The 13,472-nt window shown below is 40.2% G+C and overlaps 1 protein-coding gene across 1 annotated transcript in view; it reads left to right on the top strand.

Annotated features, from left to right (window-relative positions):
* Positions 1–13,472, top strand: part of POLA1 (DNA polymerase alpha 1, catalytic subunit) — a 206,097-nt gene that overhangs the window by 13,014 nt on the left and 179,611 nt on the right. The window contains exons 11-15 of the mRNA XM_054217655.1: positions 531–643; positions 1,106–1,222; positions 8,413–8,487; positions 9,731–9,869; positions 12,622–12,779. Coding sequence (XP_054073630.1) covers positions 531–643; positions 1,106–1,222; positions 8,413–8,487; positions 9,731–9,869; positions 12,622–12,779 — 602 coding nt within the window. The remainder of the gene's footprint in view (positions 1–530; positions 644–1,105; positions 1,223–8,412; positions 8,488–9,730; positions 9,870–12,621; positions 12,780–13,472) is intronic.

Genomic DNA, 13,472 nt, shown 5'->3' on the forward strand with positions numbered 1-13,472 from the left:
GATGTGTTTCTCCAGGTCTTCTTAGTAGTAGAGTCTTGATCTCATAGTACTAAAGTAGAGGGAAAAAAGGGTAACTGTACTGGTCTAGCTGAAGAATAAAAAATTGTAGATGACACATGTTTCAGGAGTGATTGACAGCACAGGCATTCTGATTATCTTCAGCTGACTTCTCTTTCCTTCTTCCCTCTCCCCACGAATTATCAAACTAATGTAGGTAGAAATGGAATATCAGAACAGAATTCTGAGACTGGCTGTGTGATGCCATTTTGAATTTCACATATCAAGGTGTTGTTACTATAGTGATGGAGGTAGGGGCATGAAGAGCTATACAGGTATCCATTTGTAAAGCTGGTATTTAAAATGATTTAGAATGTGCTGATACATCGGAAAGACTTGTGGTTCAAGGACCTGAACCAGAAATGGTTGTGTTTCTGTGCAAGAATACATAATAAGCTGCTTTAAGCAACATTAAGAATGATTAATATTTAAGAATTGCATACTGAATTCTTTGCTTTACCCATCTTCCTTAGGTGTGGTATTTTTGTTTGGCAAAGTTTGGATTGAATCTGCAAACACCTATGTCAGCTGTTGTGTTGCAGTGAAAAATATTGAGAGAACTGTTTATCTGCTGCCACGTGAAACAGTAAGTATGTCTTTTAAGCATGTCAAACGTAAGTGCCTTTCATTCTGCTTATGGCAGGTTATGAGTTCTAGTAGCATGTTTATGGGAACTGTTAAAAAAGCCAGTGTTGTCTGAGGTAGGTGGTGAAGTTAAGTACATCATATACACAGGGTATCAGGTGACATGCAGAGTAGAGCGTTGCTGCTTCCCCCCGACCCTAACTAACAACTGTAGACAAATTGCTACCTTTAGACCGGCTGCTTAGGAAATAAAGTTGTCTTGAAGTATAGAAAACTTAGCGCTTTTTAAACTGTTTCAAATAATATTTTTTGAATTTGGGTTTTCTTGAGTGATTGCATTGTAAATGCATGTGTCTCTTAAAGAAGACACACATGATTCATAACAGCAAAGCAAAATTCAACTTATTGGTCATGTCTGCTGGAATCTTTTGTTAATTTGTAAAACCTGACTTCTGTTTTTGAGGAAATTGACCTATCCACTGGCAAAGAGACTGAGACTCCGGTAACTATAATGAGTGTTTTCAAGGAATTTAATGACTGCATTTCACCGAAGTATAAGATCATGAAGTTCAAATCCAAGGTTTGTCTACAAGCATGCTCTTTGGTCATTTTCTGTTGTTCTGGTTCATAAGGTGGGAAGTCTGTTGAAACACTGTCCAGTGGGGGAGGTTATGCCGAAATACAAATACGTAACTCCTGACAAGTGTAAGTGTACCTCCTTGTAAAAGCCATTCCAGTGTCTTCCCAAATATCCATAGTCCTTTAAGAACAGTAAATCTGCAACATGATTGTTCCACCAGAAGTTTAAACATACTGCTCTTGAAAACAGTCATTCATTAGCTTCTTTGAAACTGGGTTGAATGCCAGACCGTCTTTCTTGCTTGCTGAGTTATTTTTGAGAATACAGAACAGATAGAAGTTCTCACACCTAAAGCCTGGGTATCTGCTCATGGTGTCAGAGTTTAAAATGAAAGATATTGTTGTCCAGCAGATAGGTCAGTACACTGGGATTAGACTGTCTTCGCATCTGACCAGTTGTTGTATTGAACCTTATCTCTTGGCCTGTCTCATCCTTCTCCTCACCCTTGCAGATTTATGTTTTTAGAATGTGTGCTATTCAGAACATGGATTGTTATTGCCTGTTTATCCAGGAGGTAACAAGTTGTGAGGACTGTCATCCAGTCTTGAAACTTAAGCCATTCTGGTCTTACAGTTCTGGGCAATAGTCTCATAGTGTTATTTTGCTGTGTTCTGTTTGCTCAACAAATCCTTAAAAGAACACTGGAAAAACAAAATTTGTATAATGGAAAATTTGCACATAAAGTAATATAATACTTGTCTTAAGGCTGCAAGAAAAGAACTGATACTGCTGATAGCGTTGCAGGTTTGGACTGAATTAAGTTTGCTAGTGTGAGAAAGCTTTCATGTTCGTTTATGTAGAGCATTTGTCTTTTGGCGGGGGTGGGCAGAGGTGGGGAGTTTGTTCATAAAGGTGGCTAACATGCAAGTTAGAGCAAAAGATTTGTTCAGAGTGAAATGCTCGGAAACTTTTCTGTTTCTCAAAGTAAAATGTCAAAGCTGGCTTTCATTGTAATTACTGGGTGGTGTAATCAGTTGTAACTTTTCCCAACTGGTAATTGGGAATTTGCTGGCAATTCCCAGCTGGCAATCTTGTGGCTTATAGGATTCGTTCCTGAATAGTTGATCAGGAAATAGGATGGCAAGTAAAAATGCAGGAAGAATGGAACTTAACAATATGTAAATGAGGGAAAATAAAAACAAGTTCATATGGTAATTCACATTGGAAGGACCCTCAGGAGGTCATCTAATTCAAAGCTAGAATACTTCAGGAAGATTAAGTTGTTAAAGTGGAAATGTGAGCATTGTTTCTTAAATGTCAAATTCATGCAAGAAGTGACATCTTTTTAGCAACATGTAACATTATTTATGTCTGTCAGGGAAAATGCATGTTTCGTTAGAACTTTGTAAAACTTGATTGTTATTTTTTTGTTCTAGCTTATTTTCTGTGTCAAAATTCTGATGCAAATTTAGCTTTTTTCAGTTTTATCAGTGATATTTGTCCTGTATATTTAATTATAGCTTAGCCATTATGTATGGGGGTCGGAAAGGTAACAGTAGGTAAAAAACAAGTTTGTAATAGCACACTGTTCAAAGACCCTTTCAGGAATGAGGGAGAAAACTCAGGGCCAATCAATTCTTCATTAAAAGAGAGCATACAAACACTTGTACTCCAGAGATGGAAGGAGGGTGAAAGGCCTTTGAAAAGATGCAGATCTGCTAACGGAATCTTGGGAAACTTCCACTTGTTCCATGGTGCGCTAAGGAAAGAATAGCGTGAGTGAGGTAATGGAGTAATATAGTTTAACCTTCAAAGATGGCTTTTAAAAATCAAGGTAAACCATATGCAGGAAGTATTTGAACTGTTATTTCTGATGTTAGTTCAAAGCTTATCAAATTCTTACTGAGTTTACACAGAGCTTGGGATGAAAGACCCAACTGTGTTGTCCAGACACATGACTGCAATGCATCTGGGGTCCTTGGGAGTGATCCCTGGAGTGATCCCTGGCAGGAATAGGGAAGTAGCAGCACTAAGGCACTGTTCAGGTCTTGCCCAGAATGTTTTAACACTTGATCACTGTGATGAGGAAAGATTAATTCAAGTGACAACAGGTACAAAAGATGGTAATTAGAAGGATGAGACTGGCAACTAAGACTGCATAGCCGTTCACTCAGTTCCCCCACATCCAGTAGGATAGGGAGAAGAGGGAGAAGAAGGAAAAAAAACCAAACTTGTGGGTTGAGATAAAGACAGCTTAATAGAACAGTTATGGCTAATAATAATAATAATGGTAAAAAAATATAGAAAATAAGTGACACAATACAATTGCTTACCACCCGATTATTGATTGCCCTGCCTGTCCTGAGCAGTGATTGTGGATTCCTTCCCCTGGCCAACCGCCATTTATATCCTGAGCATGACATCCATGGTATGGAATAGTTCTTTGGCCAGCTTGTCCTGTCTGTGCTCCCTCTCAGCTTCTGGGAAGCTGAAAAAGTCCTTGACTTAACGTGAGGATTACTTAGCAACAGCTAAACCAGTATGTATTATCAGCATTATTCTCATACTAAATCCAAAACACAGCAACTACTAGGAAGAAAACTAACTCTATCCCAGCTGAAACCAGGACGGAGACAAAAGGAGAAGCACTTATACCAGAGATAACTATGAAAGAGCTTTAATTTTTTTTTTAGCCTAGTAAAGTGAAGAATAATGATAAAACCTTTTTGCTCTCTAAAAACATTAAAAGGGGATGAGCAGCCAGAAAGCTATTTAAAGGACAGTTTTAGCAAAAGAACAAATTTATAAATTTTAATTCATGAATAAATTAGTCAGGATAGTTGGGGGTGCAGAGAAGCTCAGGAATAACCTACCAGCAGTGTTCTAAACATTGTGTTTGAATTCATCAGACTCTTCAGTAAACTGAATTTTACTAACATGGTAAAAGGTTATACAGCTTTATTTTGCTGGCGTAATTTTCTGCTGATTGGTAGTTACTGCCTCCTGGAAGGTTAATTAATTAATTAATGAGTTAATTAATGAGAACTGGAGCTATCAGGGGGAATATGGCGCTAGTAAGGAGGGGGATAAGAGAAAAGATAAGATTGAAGAGCGGAGCTGTTGGTGAAGCCTTTGGAGGACTATTCAAGGCAAGTATTACAGTAACTCGGTCATTCTCGCTAAACACAAAATTCACTGAACAAGCAGCACCAAATCTGGGCAGGCTTCCATCTCTGCAGCAGGGGGTTCTTTTGCCGCCTGCAAGATAATTGTGGAAGTAGTGGGGTTGTCCCATTACTGCACCCCCCCTTTTCTTTTGTTCCCCTCTGGGAGACCTCAGTTTGCCTGGTTATATACCTTGTTAATCTGAATTTCATAAGGAGTCATCATCTTTCTTTTCATTGCAGTCATACCACCAGAGATGTGTTGCTATACAGCCCGTGCATCTGTGTTCCCACAGGGGTGTGCAGGGCTCTCAGATGAAATGGTGGTGGCACTCAGCTGAGTGATCGCTCCAAAAAAGTGATCTTCACGCAGTTGTGACTGTATGTGGTTAAGAGCTAATACGCTTTAGAACTCCCCTGTGCTGTAACATGCAGGCAGCCTTCTACTACTGTGTTGTTAAGGGTTGGTGTTTTGAAAGATTTTTAAAAGGCTAATGGCAATGTTGCTCAGGTGAGCAGAGCACTTGTGAGCAGTGCATTCAGAGTAACGTAAGTCTCTTGTTCTTCCACCATTAGGTGGAAATCAGAAAGGTTACTAGCATACCTACCATGCACCCAAAGCTGTTTTGTTCGGAATACCCGGTTTTGTGATGATGCGGAGAGAGCCACTATTTATACACTGAGGCAAGTTGTTCTCTGTGCGCGCGTGCGTGTGCATCTTGGCCTTGCCAGCACCAAACTTGGTCCCTGGGAGCAGATACACTTAAGCCATATCATTTCCTCCTGCACCTGCTGCTAATTGTAGCTTCAATGGGTTGCCCTGCTGCCAAGTTAGCAAGTCTTCACAAATCAATTTGAAAGCAGCCTTACTCCACTTACGAACTTAGCAGCTAATCACTGCTGCTCATTTCTGCTCTCTGAAGGGCCACTTGAAGGGCAGATTACTCTGCAGCAAAGCATTCATTCACTGCAGTTATGACCAGACGCTTGTGTAATTGAGCTGAGCTCTGTGGAATAACGCAGATGAATCACTGCAGCATACTATTTTTACACTATGTTCAGCTTGCGTTTGCAACAAGCACTTGTTTGAAGCCTGAGGGTTTGTTTTTTTTAATTAAAAAAAAAAAAGGAGGGGGGTCACCAGTAATATGTGCTAAAAGCAGTGCATTGCCATCTGTTATGTTACAGCTATGATGTGCTGCTCGTGTGAGGTGCTGTTTTGGCTCAGCAGTTCAGATGTACACTTGCGTGATAATTTGTAATGCTGTTCTGACTTCATAGTGGTGTTCTTTTACCAAGTTATATTACTCTCTTCTGCTTCCATGTAGCTGTTGATGCCATAGCTGTTTCTGGATTTGCCTTCTTCCTATTTATAGCAGAGAGCCCTCTCCTCTCCTACCCAGGCTTTGCAGCCTTAAAACTGCAGTGTTATGAGAAGTAGCAAGCTTAACAGCTCATTGTAGTGCACTCAAGCAGATATTGCTGATTCTATTGATAAGGACACCCCCCCCCCAAAACTAAATAACTTCAAGTTTACCTAACTGTGCATATATCTTATTTATTTGTAAATTTTATTCCAATTTATAGTGACTTTGTTTTTTCTTATTAAACGCACTCTAGTGGTATATTATGCTGACTCTATGTTTAATGTGCTGAACTTAGTGCACTGTCCAGTGAAAATATGCTTTTCAATTTAAGGGGCCTCTAGGAATTCTTGTAGTAAGAGTAAAGTTCTAGCATAGTTATGACATAACATAACAACGATAATATGTAACAGTGGTGCAGATGGTTTGTGAAGTATTACAGGCCAGAGCATACATATTAGAGGATAGAGCAAGGCATTCCAGCAGGTACCATAAAGTTGTTGCACAGGATATTGTAATTATTTGGAAAATGAAGGTGGTTACACATCATGGTGGAAAGAGGAAAGACAAAGCCCACCTGGAGTTGAATCTTGTGAGGGAGGCAAAAAGCAGTAGGAAAGGCTTCTATTTGATACAAGAGGACTAGGGGAAGATGTGGGCCTGCTGCTGAAAGGGACAGGGTATGTTCTTGACAAAGAGTACGGAAAAGGCCTGGATACTCAGTGTCTTCTTCACCTTGGTCTTTACTGCTAAGATGAGCCTTCAGCAATCCCTGACCCCAGGGGACCAGAAGAAAAGCCTGAAGCAAAGAAGACCTCCCTTTAGTGGAGGGGGATTAGGTTAGGGAACATTTAAACAACTTGGACAGACACAGATGCATGGGACATGATGGAATGCACCCATGAGTGCAGGGTGAGCTGGACAATATCACTGCAAGGCTGCACTTGGTTGTCTTTAAAAGGTTATGATGATGAGAGGAGGTTCCTAAGGACTGGAAGAAAGCAAATGGCAAAGCTATCCTCATGATGGGCTAGGAGGAGGAGATTCCAGGGAACTGAAGGCTCACCTCAAGCCCTGAGAAAAGGTGGTGAAGCAACTAATTGTGAAAACAACGGTTTTCAGACACAAAGCACAAGAAGGTTCTTGGGAGTGTTCAGTGTGGATTTACAAAGGGGAAATAATGCTTCACCAAGGTGGTAGACTGGCTTGGTGGACGAGGGGAGAGCAGTGGCTGTTGTTTATCTTAACTTTAGTAAGGCTTTCAACTCTATCTCCCATAGCATCCTCAAAGACAAACTGATGAAGTATGGGCTAGGTAAGCGAAATGTGAGGTGGACTGAAAACCGTCTCTGCTGAAAACCAGCTGCACTGCTGGGTTCAAAGTGTTGTGATCAGTGGCACAAAGTCCAGCTGGAGGACAAAGCAGGAGGAATGGCTGATGCACCAGATGGGTGTGCTGCTGTTCAGAGGGGCCTTGGCAGGCTGGAGATGTCTCATGGCCTACAGGAATCTCATTGACTTTAAAAAAGGGAAATATTAAGTCCTGCACCAGGACTGGAATAGCCTCGGGCACCAGTAGATGCTGGTGGCTGACTAGCTGAAAAGCAGCTTTGGAGGGAAGGGCCTGGTCATCCTGGTTGACACTAAGTTGGACAAGAGCCAGCAATGTACCCTTGCAGCAAAGGCAGGACAAAGGGCACCCTGGGCTGCATGAGGCAGAGCATTGCCAGTAGGTTCAAGGGGGGTGGTCCTTCCCCCTTACACAGCCCTGGTGAGACACATGTGGAGTGCTGTGTTCAGCTGAGCTCCCTGATACAAGTAAGACGCAGACATCCTGGAGCACATCCAGCACAGGACCATAAAGATAATTACAGGGCCTGGAGCATCTGTCATGTGAGGAGAGGCTCAGAGACCTGGGACTGCTCAGCCTGGAGAAAGAGAAGCTTTAGGGTGAGGGATTGGTGGTGCAAATCTTATCATTGTGTATAAACATCTGATGGGCAGGAGTAAAGACGACTCTGGCAGACCCCTGTCATTGGTGCCCAGTGGAGGACAAGAGCAATAGGTACTACTTGAAACACATGAAATTTATCAGAACATAAACCACTTTTTACTGTAAGGGAGGTCAGGCAGTGACACAGGTTGCCCAAAGAGGCTGTGGAGTCTTTGTTGGTGATATTCAAAACCAGACTGGAGAGGGCCCTGAACAACCCTCTTTAGTTGACCCAGCTCTGAGCAGGCAGCTGGACTGGAAAATCTTGAGATGTCTTTCCATCTCAGCTATTTTGTGATTTTTATGGTGGTCTGCAATCACCAATTCTCATGAGTATATCTGAAGCCTGTGAATTTACAGAATGTTTCTGAGTTCTCTTAGCTATTAAGCTTGTACATTTTTTATTTTGTAATGGATAGTATACTTGTAAGTCAATTCTGTAGAAACTCTTTGTGCTAAGAAAACCTAAAAAGAAGTAAATATGGATACTAAAACACTCTTACTATCTTTAGATGGTTATAATGAGTTGCAGAATGGGTAATGTATGGTCAAGCCCATGATATTTGAGATGTATGTTTTGGCTGTCCTTTATTTCATTAGCTTTCTTATTGGACAGAATGACTATTCAATTGGGAGATATTGAAAAAATAATATTTTTGTTTTATATAGAAAGTGGAAAAATATTATGCTTTTGAGATCCCGGATGTTCCAGCAAAATCTGAATACTTAGAAGTTAAATATTCGGTGAGTATAATTAATCTGATGAAAGACTAGAACCTGCTTTCTTACCTAATTAAGAATTTCATGATTTTACTAAAAAAAAATTAAACATTTGCAGGATTTGGTCTTCAGTGGCTAGTGGCTGTACCTCTGTTGCTGTGTGTAGTTAGTTGCTCATTGTCTTGTAATTTAAAAAAACCCCAAGGTTAATAGCTAAGCTCGTGGCTTTTTTTTGTTATCATTTGTATGTTGATTAGTCCTTAACAAAAACAGTTCATTACCAGGTAACATATAACATATTGATTTGTTAGCGTTAGTTCTATTTGTGTAAATAAAGCATGAGGTGAAAAAGTACTTCCTACAGCTACTGCATTCTTCCCTAATTATAATTTGGTTATTGATTTACAACAATCTGTATTCCCAATTATCCCACTTTATTTTTTATCACATTGCCACTGAATCAACAGTCAAATTAGCTGTGCTGGATCAGGGCCCAAAGTACTGTAAGATGTTTTGAATTACTTACTACCCTTAAAAGTTTTGTTGAATCCATGTCCGGAATATAGCTGATATCTCTGCTTATATGGCTCTTGCAAATAGCAGCTGGGTGAGAAAGGCTTTTGGTGAAGAGTTGTAAAACTGAGCAGCAAAGGTGAAAAAAAATTCCCATGAAAACATCAGTAGCTATTCTTCATTAGCAAAAATACTTGATTTGGTTTCAAGTGTAAGAGATTCAGCAGTCTTGAACCTGTTGGGTCAATTGCTGAGATAATGCCTTTTAAAACCGTTTTTTATGCTAGTTCTAGGTGCAAAAGCAGCGTCCCGTTGAGATTTGCTAGCTAGCTCAAATTTTTCTTCAGCTGTGCAGAAGCACTTTATCCAGTCTTTATACCAGAAAAGATTAAAGCTGTAACTATCTAATTAAGTTTACAACATGAGCAGTTTCTGTATTAAAATGGTCATTGAACATTGGTGTAGTCTTGGCTGATGATAATATCTCCGTCTTATATCTAGTATGCATGGAGAACTTTTGCTTTGGTGCATTTTTACATTACTGTCCTGATTTTGATATGCACCTATTTAAGTCGAGTCAATAGTGTAATTTCTTCAGTTACTGTAAGGGATTATGGTTTAAGGCTTTGCTTGTGGGAAATTACAGTGATTTCAGGTATTGTGTAGTTTTGTTAAGGTGCTGTCTGAATATAGCTTGTCAACCTTGAAGACTTCTGTGAGGTGAAATGACTCACTGCTTTCTGTTGCTTGTTAGGCTGAATGCCCTCGACTTTCCCAAGATCTGAAAGGACAAACATTTTCACATGTATTTGGAACTAACACCTCTAGCCTGGAACTTCTCCTGATGAGTAGGAAGATCAAAGGACCGTGCTGGCTGGAAATAAAAAACCCACGTATGGTGGTTTGAATGTGAAATACTTGGTTGCTGGAAAACACACATAACTTATAGATTGGGGGGAGGAGGGGAAATTTAAATTGTACTGATAAATTATAATTTTGTAAAGTAACCTTGCAATTTATCTGTAATTTTCATTATCTAGTACATATTGTAACAACTTCTTGTTTTTGAGTGAGAGCTCTATCCATGTAAAGTTGCACACAGTGGAGATGAGGCTATAACTTTGACTGGCAGTGAGAGGGAACTGTGCAGTGCCTACCAGCTACTCTTTGCTGCATAGCCTAAAGCCACATATACCGAGCTAAATTTAGTTTCCTAGAAGTTTATTCCTCTTTCTTCTCTTGATAACTTAAGATTTGTGTTTTTTCTGCAAATGGATCTTTTTAAGAACAAACTGCTGCTAGATGGCTTTTTTGTTTGTGTGTTAGTTGATTGTTTTGTTGTTTTGTTTTTTTTCTGGCACTTAGAAAAGTTTGTGGTGCAGCGCTTTTTTAGTTTGAAATCCTTTCTGCCTTGTAGGTGGCGTGCAGCACTTACAGGTGGCTGTGCTGCCTTCTTTTGGCTTGGTTAGGGCCCTCTATTCAAGGTGTGCTGCATATTCCCAAGAACATAGGGAAGCTGATCGTACTGGACAAAAGCTACATCTGTTAGTGCAGCCTCCTTGGGGCACTTCAGATGTAGAACTGGCAGTATGAACGCTGACGCCAGGGGATTCTCCTCTTCAGCACCTCGTTCAGTTGCTGACAAAGCTGATATCAGTAAGGATTTTGAGCTGGAACAGAGAAGACAAATCGCTGACTGCCAAAAGACGGATTAGCTGTGATGGGTTTTCCACCAGACGTTGGCAAGCATCAGTGTACTTTCTGGCACTGATTTTAAAGGCCTAAGAGCGTTTTTTTTTTTTAACTTGCACTCTTTGCCCAAGAACTGACCTTGTATTTCTTGGGCGTTTTCTTTCTTCACGTGAAAATAGTCCAGAGCTGTTTTGTTCCTCATATCCAGTATGACAAATGTTATGGCAATGATAACCAACAGTTCAGGCAGTATTCAATTTTACTTAATGCTGATGTGCATTATCTCCCATTAGAACTGCCTTGCCTGAGCGCAGGTACTGATTCCACACCAGAGTTAAATGGTAATTTAAGGGAGCTTTTTCTTCCCCGCTCCCACATCTCTATTACAGCTTTCAGACTTCTACAACTTCTTCAAAAACTGTCATAATGAAGCTGTCTCTTCAGGTTGAGTATTGGTGCTAGATAGCACCAGAGATTTCTGAGAGCAGCCGTCTCCAAACTTGTTAGGTTGCATACCCTGTTAGTAAAAAAATTGAGCATGTACACTCAATACATAGATATTTATTTATAAATTGTATATATGTACTACTGTACTAATATATTATGTGCATTATGAGATAAACACGAAAACAGAAATTTAAAAAGGACGAGGTATGTGAAATAAACACTTTTTAAAGTATTTGTTTATTTTTTTAACGGTACAAAAAATGTTTTCTTCCTACACCCCAACGGATTGTCTTATGCACCCGCTGGGGTGCACGCACCCTACTTTGGAGACCACTGCTCTGTAGAGTGCTAGTTGAAGCTCTGGGTGTTAAGGTATTGGAAATCAAAGAAAAAAGGTGTTAAGCAATTGATTGCCTGTCTTCCTTTGGAGAGATCATCAGTGTGTTATAAATGAAGATATTTTAGTCGGTTCCTAATTGCATGTAGAGCAAGGATAATGAGAGAAGGTAAAATCTGTGGGTTTCCAGAGAGGGGTCAAATGATTTTGTAGGGAGGAAGATAACTAGGTCTACCAACATTCTACCAACAGCTATCTTCAAAAGGTTAATCTGTCAGAAATGTAACCTCAGCTTCTTACTGTGTATAGTGAGTTACCTCATCAGCATTTTTTGTGAATGACTTTTTTTTTTTTTTCTTTAAAGCAAGTAAAGAATTACAGACCAAAAAATTCTCAAATGATAATGGGTGGTGAACATGTCTTTTTTTTTTTTTTTTTTTTTTTCCTCCATCTATCTATATAACTCTTTAGCTCTTGTACGCTTTATGTCTAAATAATGTTCTGTGGTCTCCCTTACATTGTAGGATAGATTATACTACCAGGGTAGGATGAACTCTCTTATGACACCCTCCATCTCCTTATTTCCATAATCACGTTTCTGAAGGACTATATCTAAATGAATTAATTATCTGGTGCGTTTCAGTCAGTCATATGTTCGTGTTCTCATTTGATCAAAATTCTTTTGATTATCACTCTGGCTGCCTTTTCTGTAGCGCTTGAGAAATTTCTGAGTATTCTTTCATTTCATTTATATTAATTTAGATTTTATGAAGGCTTCTCCCTTTGGTCTGACTACAAGATGAGATGCTAAAAGGTGGTATATTAATTTAGGTGTGGAATTTTGCTCGCTTGGCTTATACATTTCTCTACTATGACTCTGTATAAAGCTGCCTAAAGCCTTTTTTTTTTTTTTTTTTTTTGGCATTACACATCTTCCTGACCTCGATACAAATCTCCCTCTCTTCTTTGGTGTTAAAGAGCCCCTGGTGTGACTAGGCTTCTGACTGGGCAGTTGGGGCCCAGGGATTTATCAAAAATTGGGCAGGATTAGTATGGATCTTGGACTGTCCCACAAGGGCAAAAGGACATGGTCTGTGCAACAGTGCCATTAGAGAAGCCTTCCCTTGTGGTTCCCGGAAGAATGAAGTTGGTTTGTGTTGTTTCCTCAGAGCCTTCAAGTCAGTCGGTCAGCTGGTGTAAGGTGGAGGCTGTGGCCATGAAGCCTGGCTTGGTGAATGTGGTTAAAGATCTTTCTTCTCCTCCTCCTCTCGTGATCATGTCCCTCAGCATGAAGACCACCCAGAACCCAAAGACTCACCAGAATGAGGTAAGTAGTCTGCTCTCATTTTGATTTGGTTTGGTTTTGCTCTTTGGCATCTACCAAACATTTTCTAAGGCTCAGAAGAACTTCACCTGATAAAATATGTCTAAATGTATTTACTGTTGAATAAACTTTCTGTGCCTTGGGCTCTTCAAAGAAATTTTTACTGGGGTCTTACCAGCATGAGATGTAGGTGGCTACTCTCAGTTGTGGACTGCAGACCACAACATGTAGTTAGGCACATTTATCTGATTTTTAACATCAATCTCCCTAGCCTAGGAAGAGATTTGGTATTCACTAATAGGATAGGATAGTTGTTTCTGGCTAATTGAATGGAAGAAAAATTAGGCTGGCAATCTTTTCATGCCGAATTAGTCCTCCTGGTGAAGTTAAATATTTTGGGGGTGAGTATGGAAAATTTCTGGTTTATAGCCAACGTAATGAGACACATGCCATATACCAGCAGGATGTCCTTGCCAAGGTGTTTCTATCTGCTTTGTCTTTTGTTGAGTTTTCCTGAACAGTGTCTGGAGAACCAGGATGTCCTGGCAGCAAAGCAAGCAGAAGGATCAGTGACGCTAATAGCTTCTAAACACTAAAATCTCTTGGCTTCTTGGCAGCCTTGAGTGCTTGCTCAGGGGCAGCCCTTCTGGAGGCAAGCCTTCTGCATGTCCTGTCCTGCTTACGTCTCCCCTGCGC

Source organism: Rissa tridactyla, chromosome 1, assembly GCF_028500815.1.
Source record: "Rissa tridactyla isolate bRisTri1 chromosome 1, bRisTri1.patW.cur.20221130, whole genome shotgun sequence".
NCBI classification, from domain to species: Eukaryota; Metazoa; Chordata; class Aves; order Charadriiformes; family Laridae; genus Rissa; species Rissa tridactyla.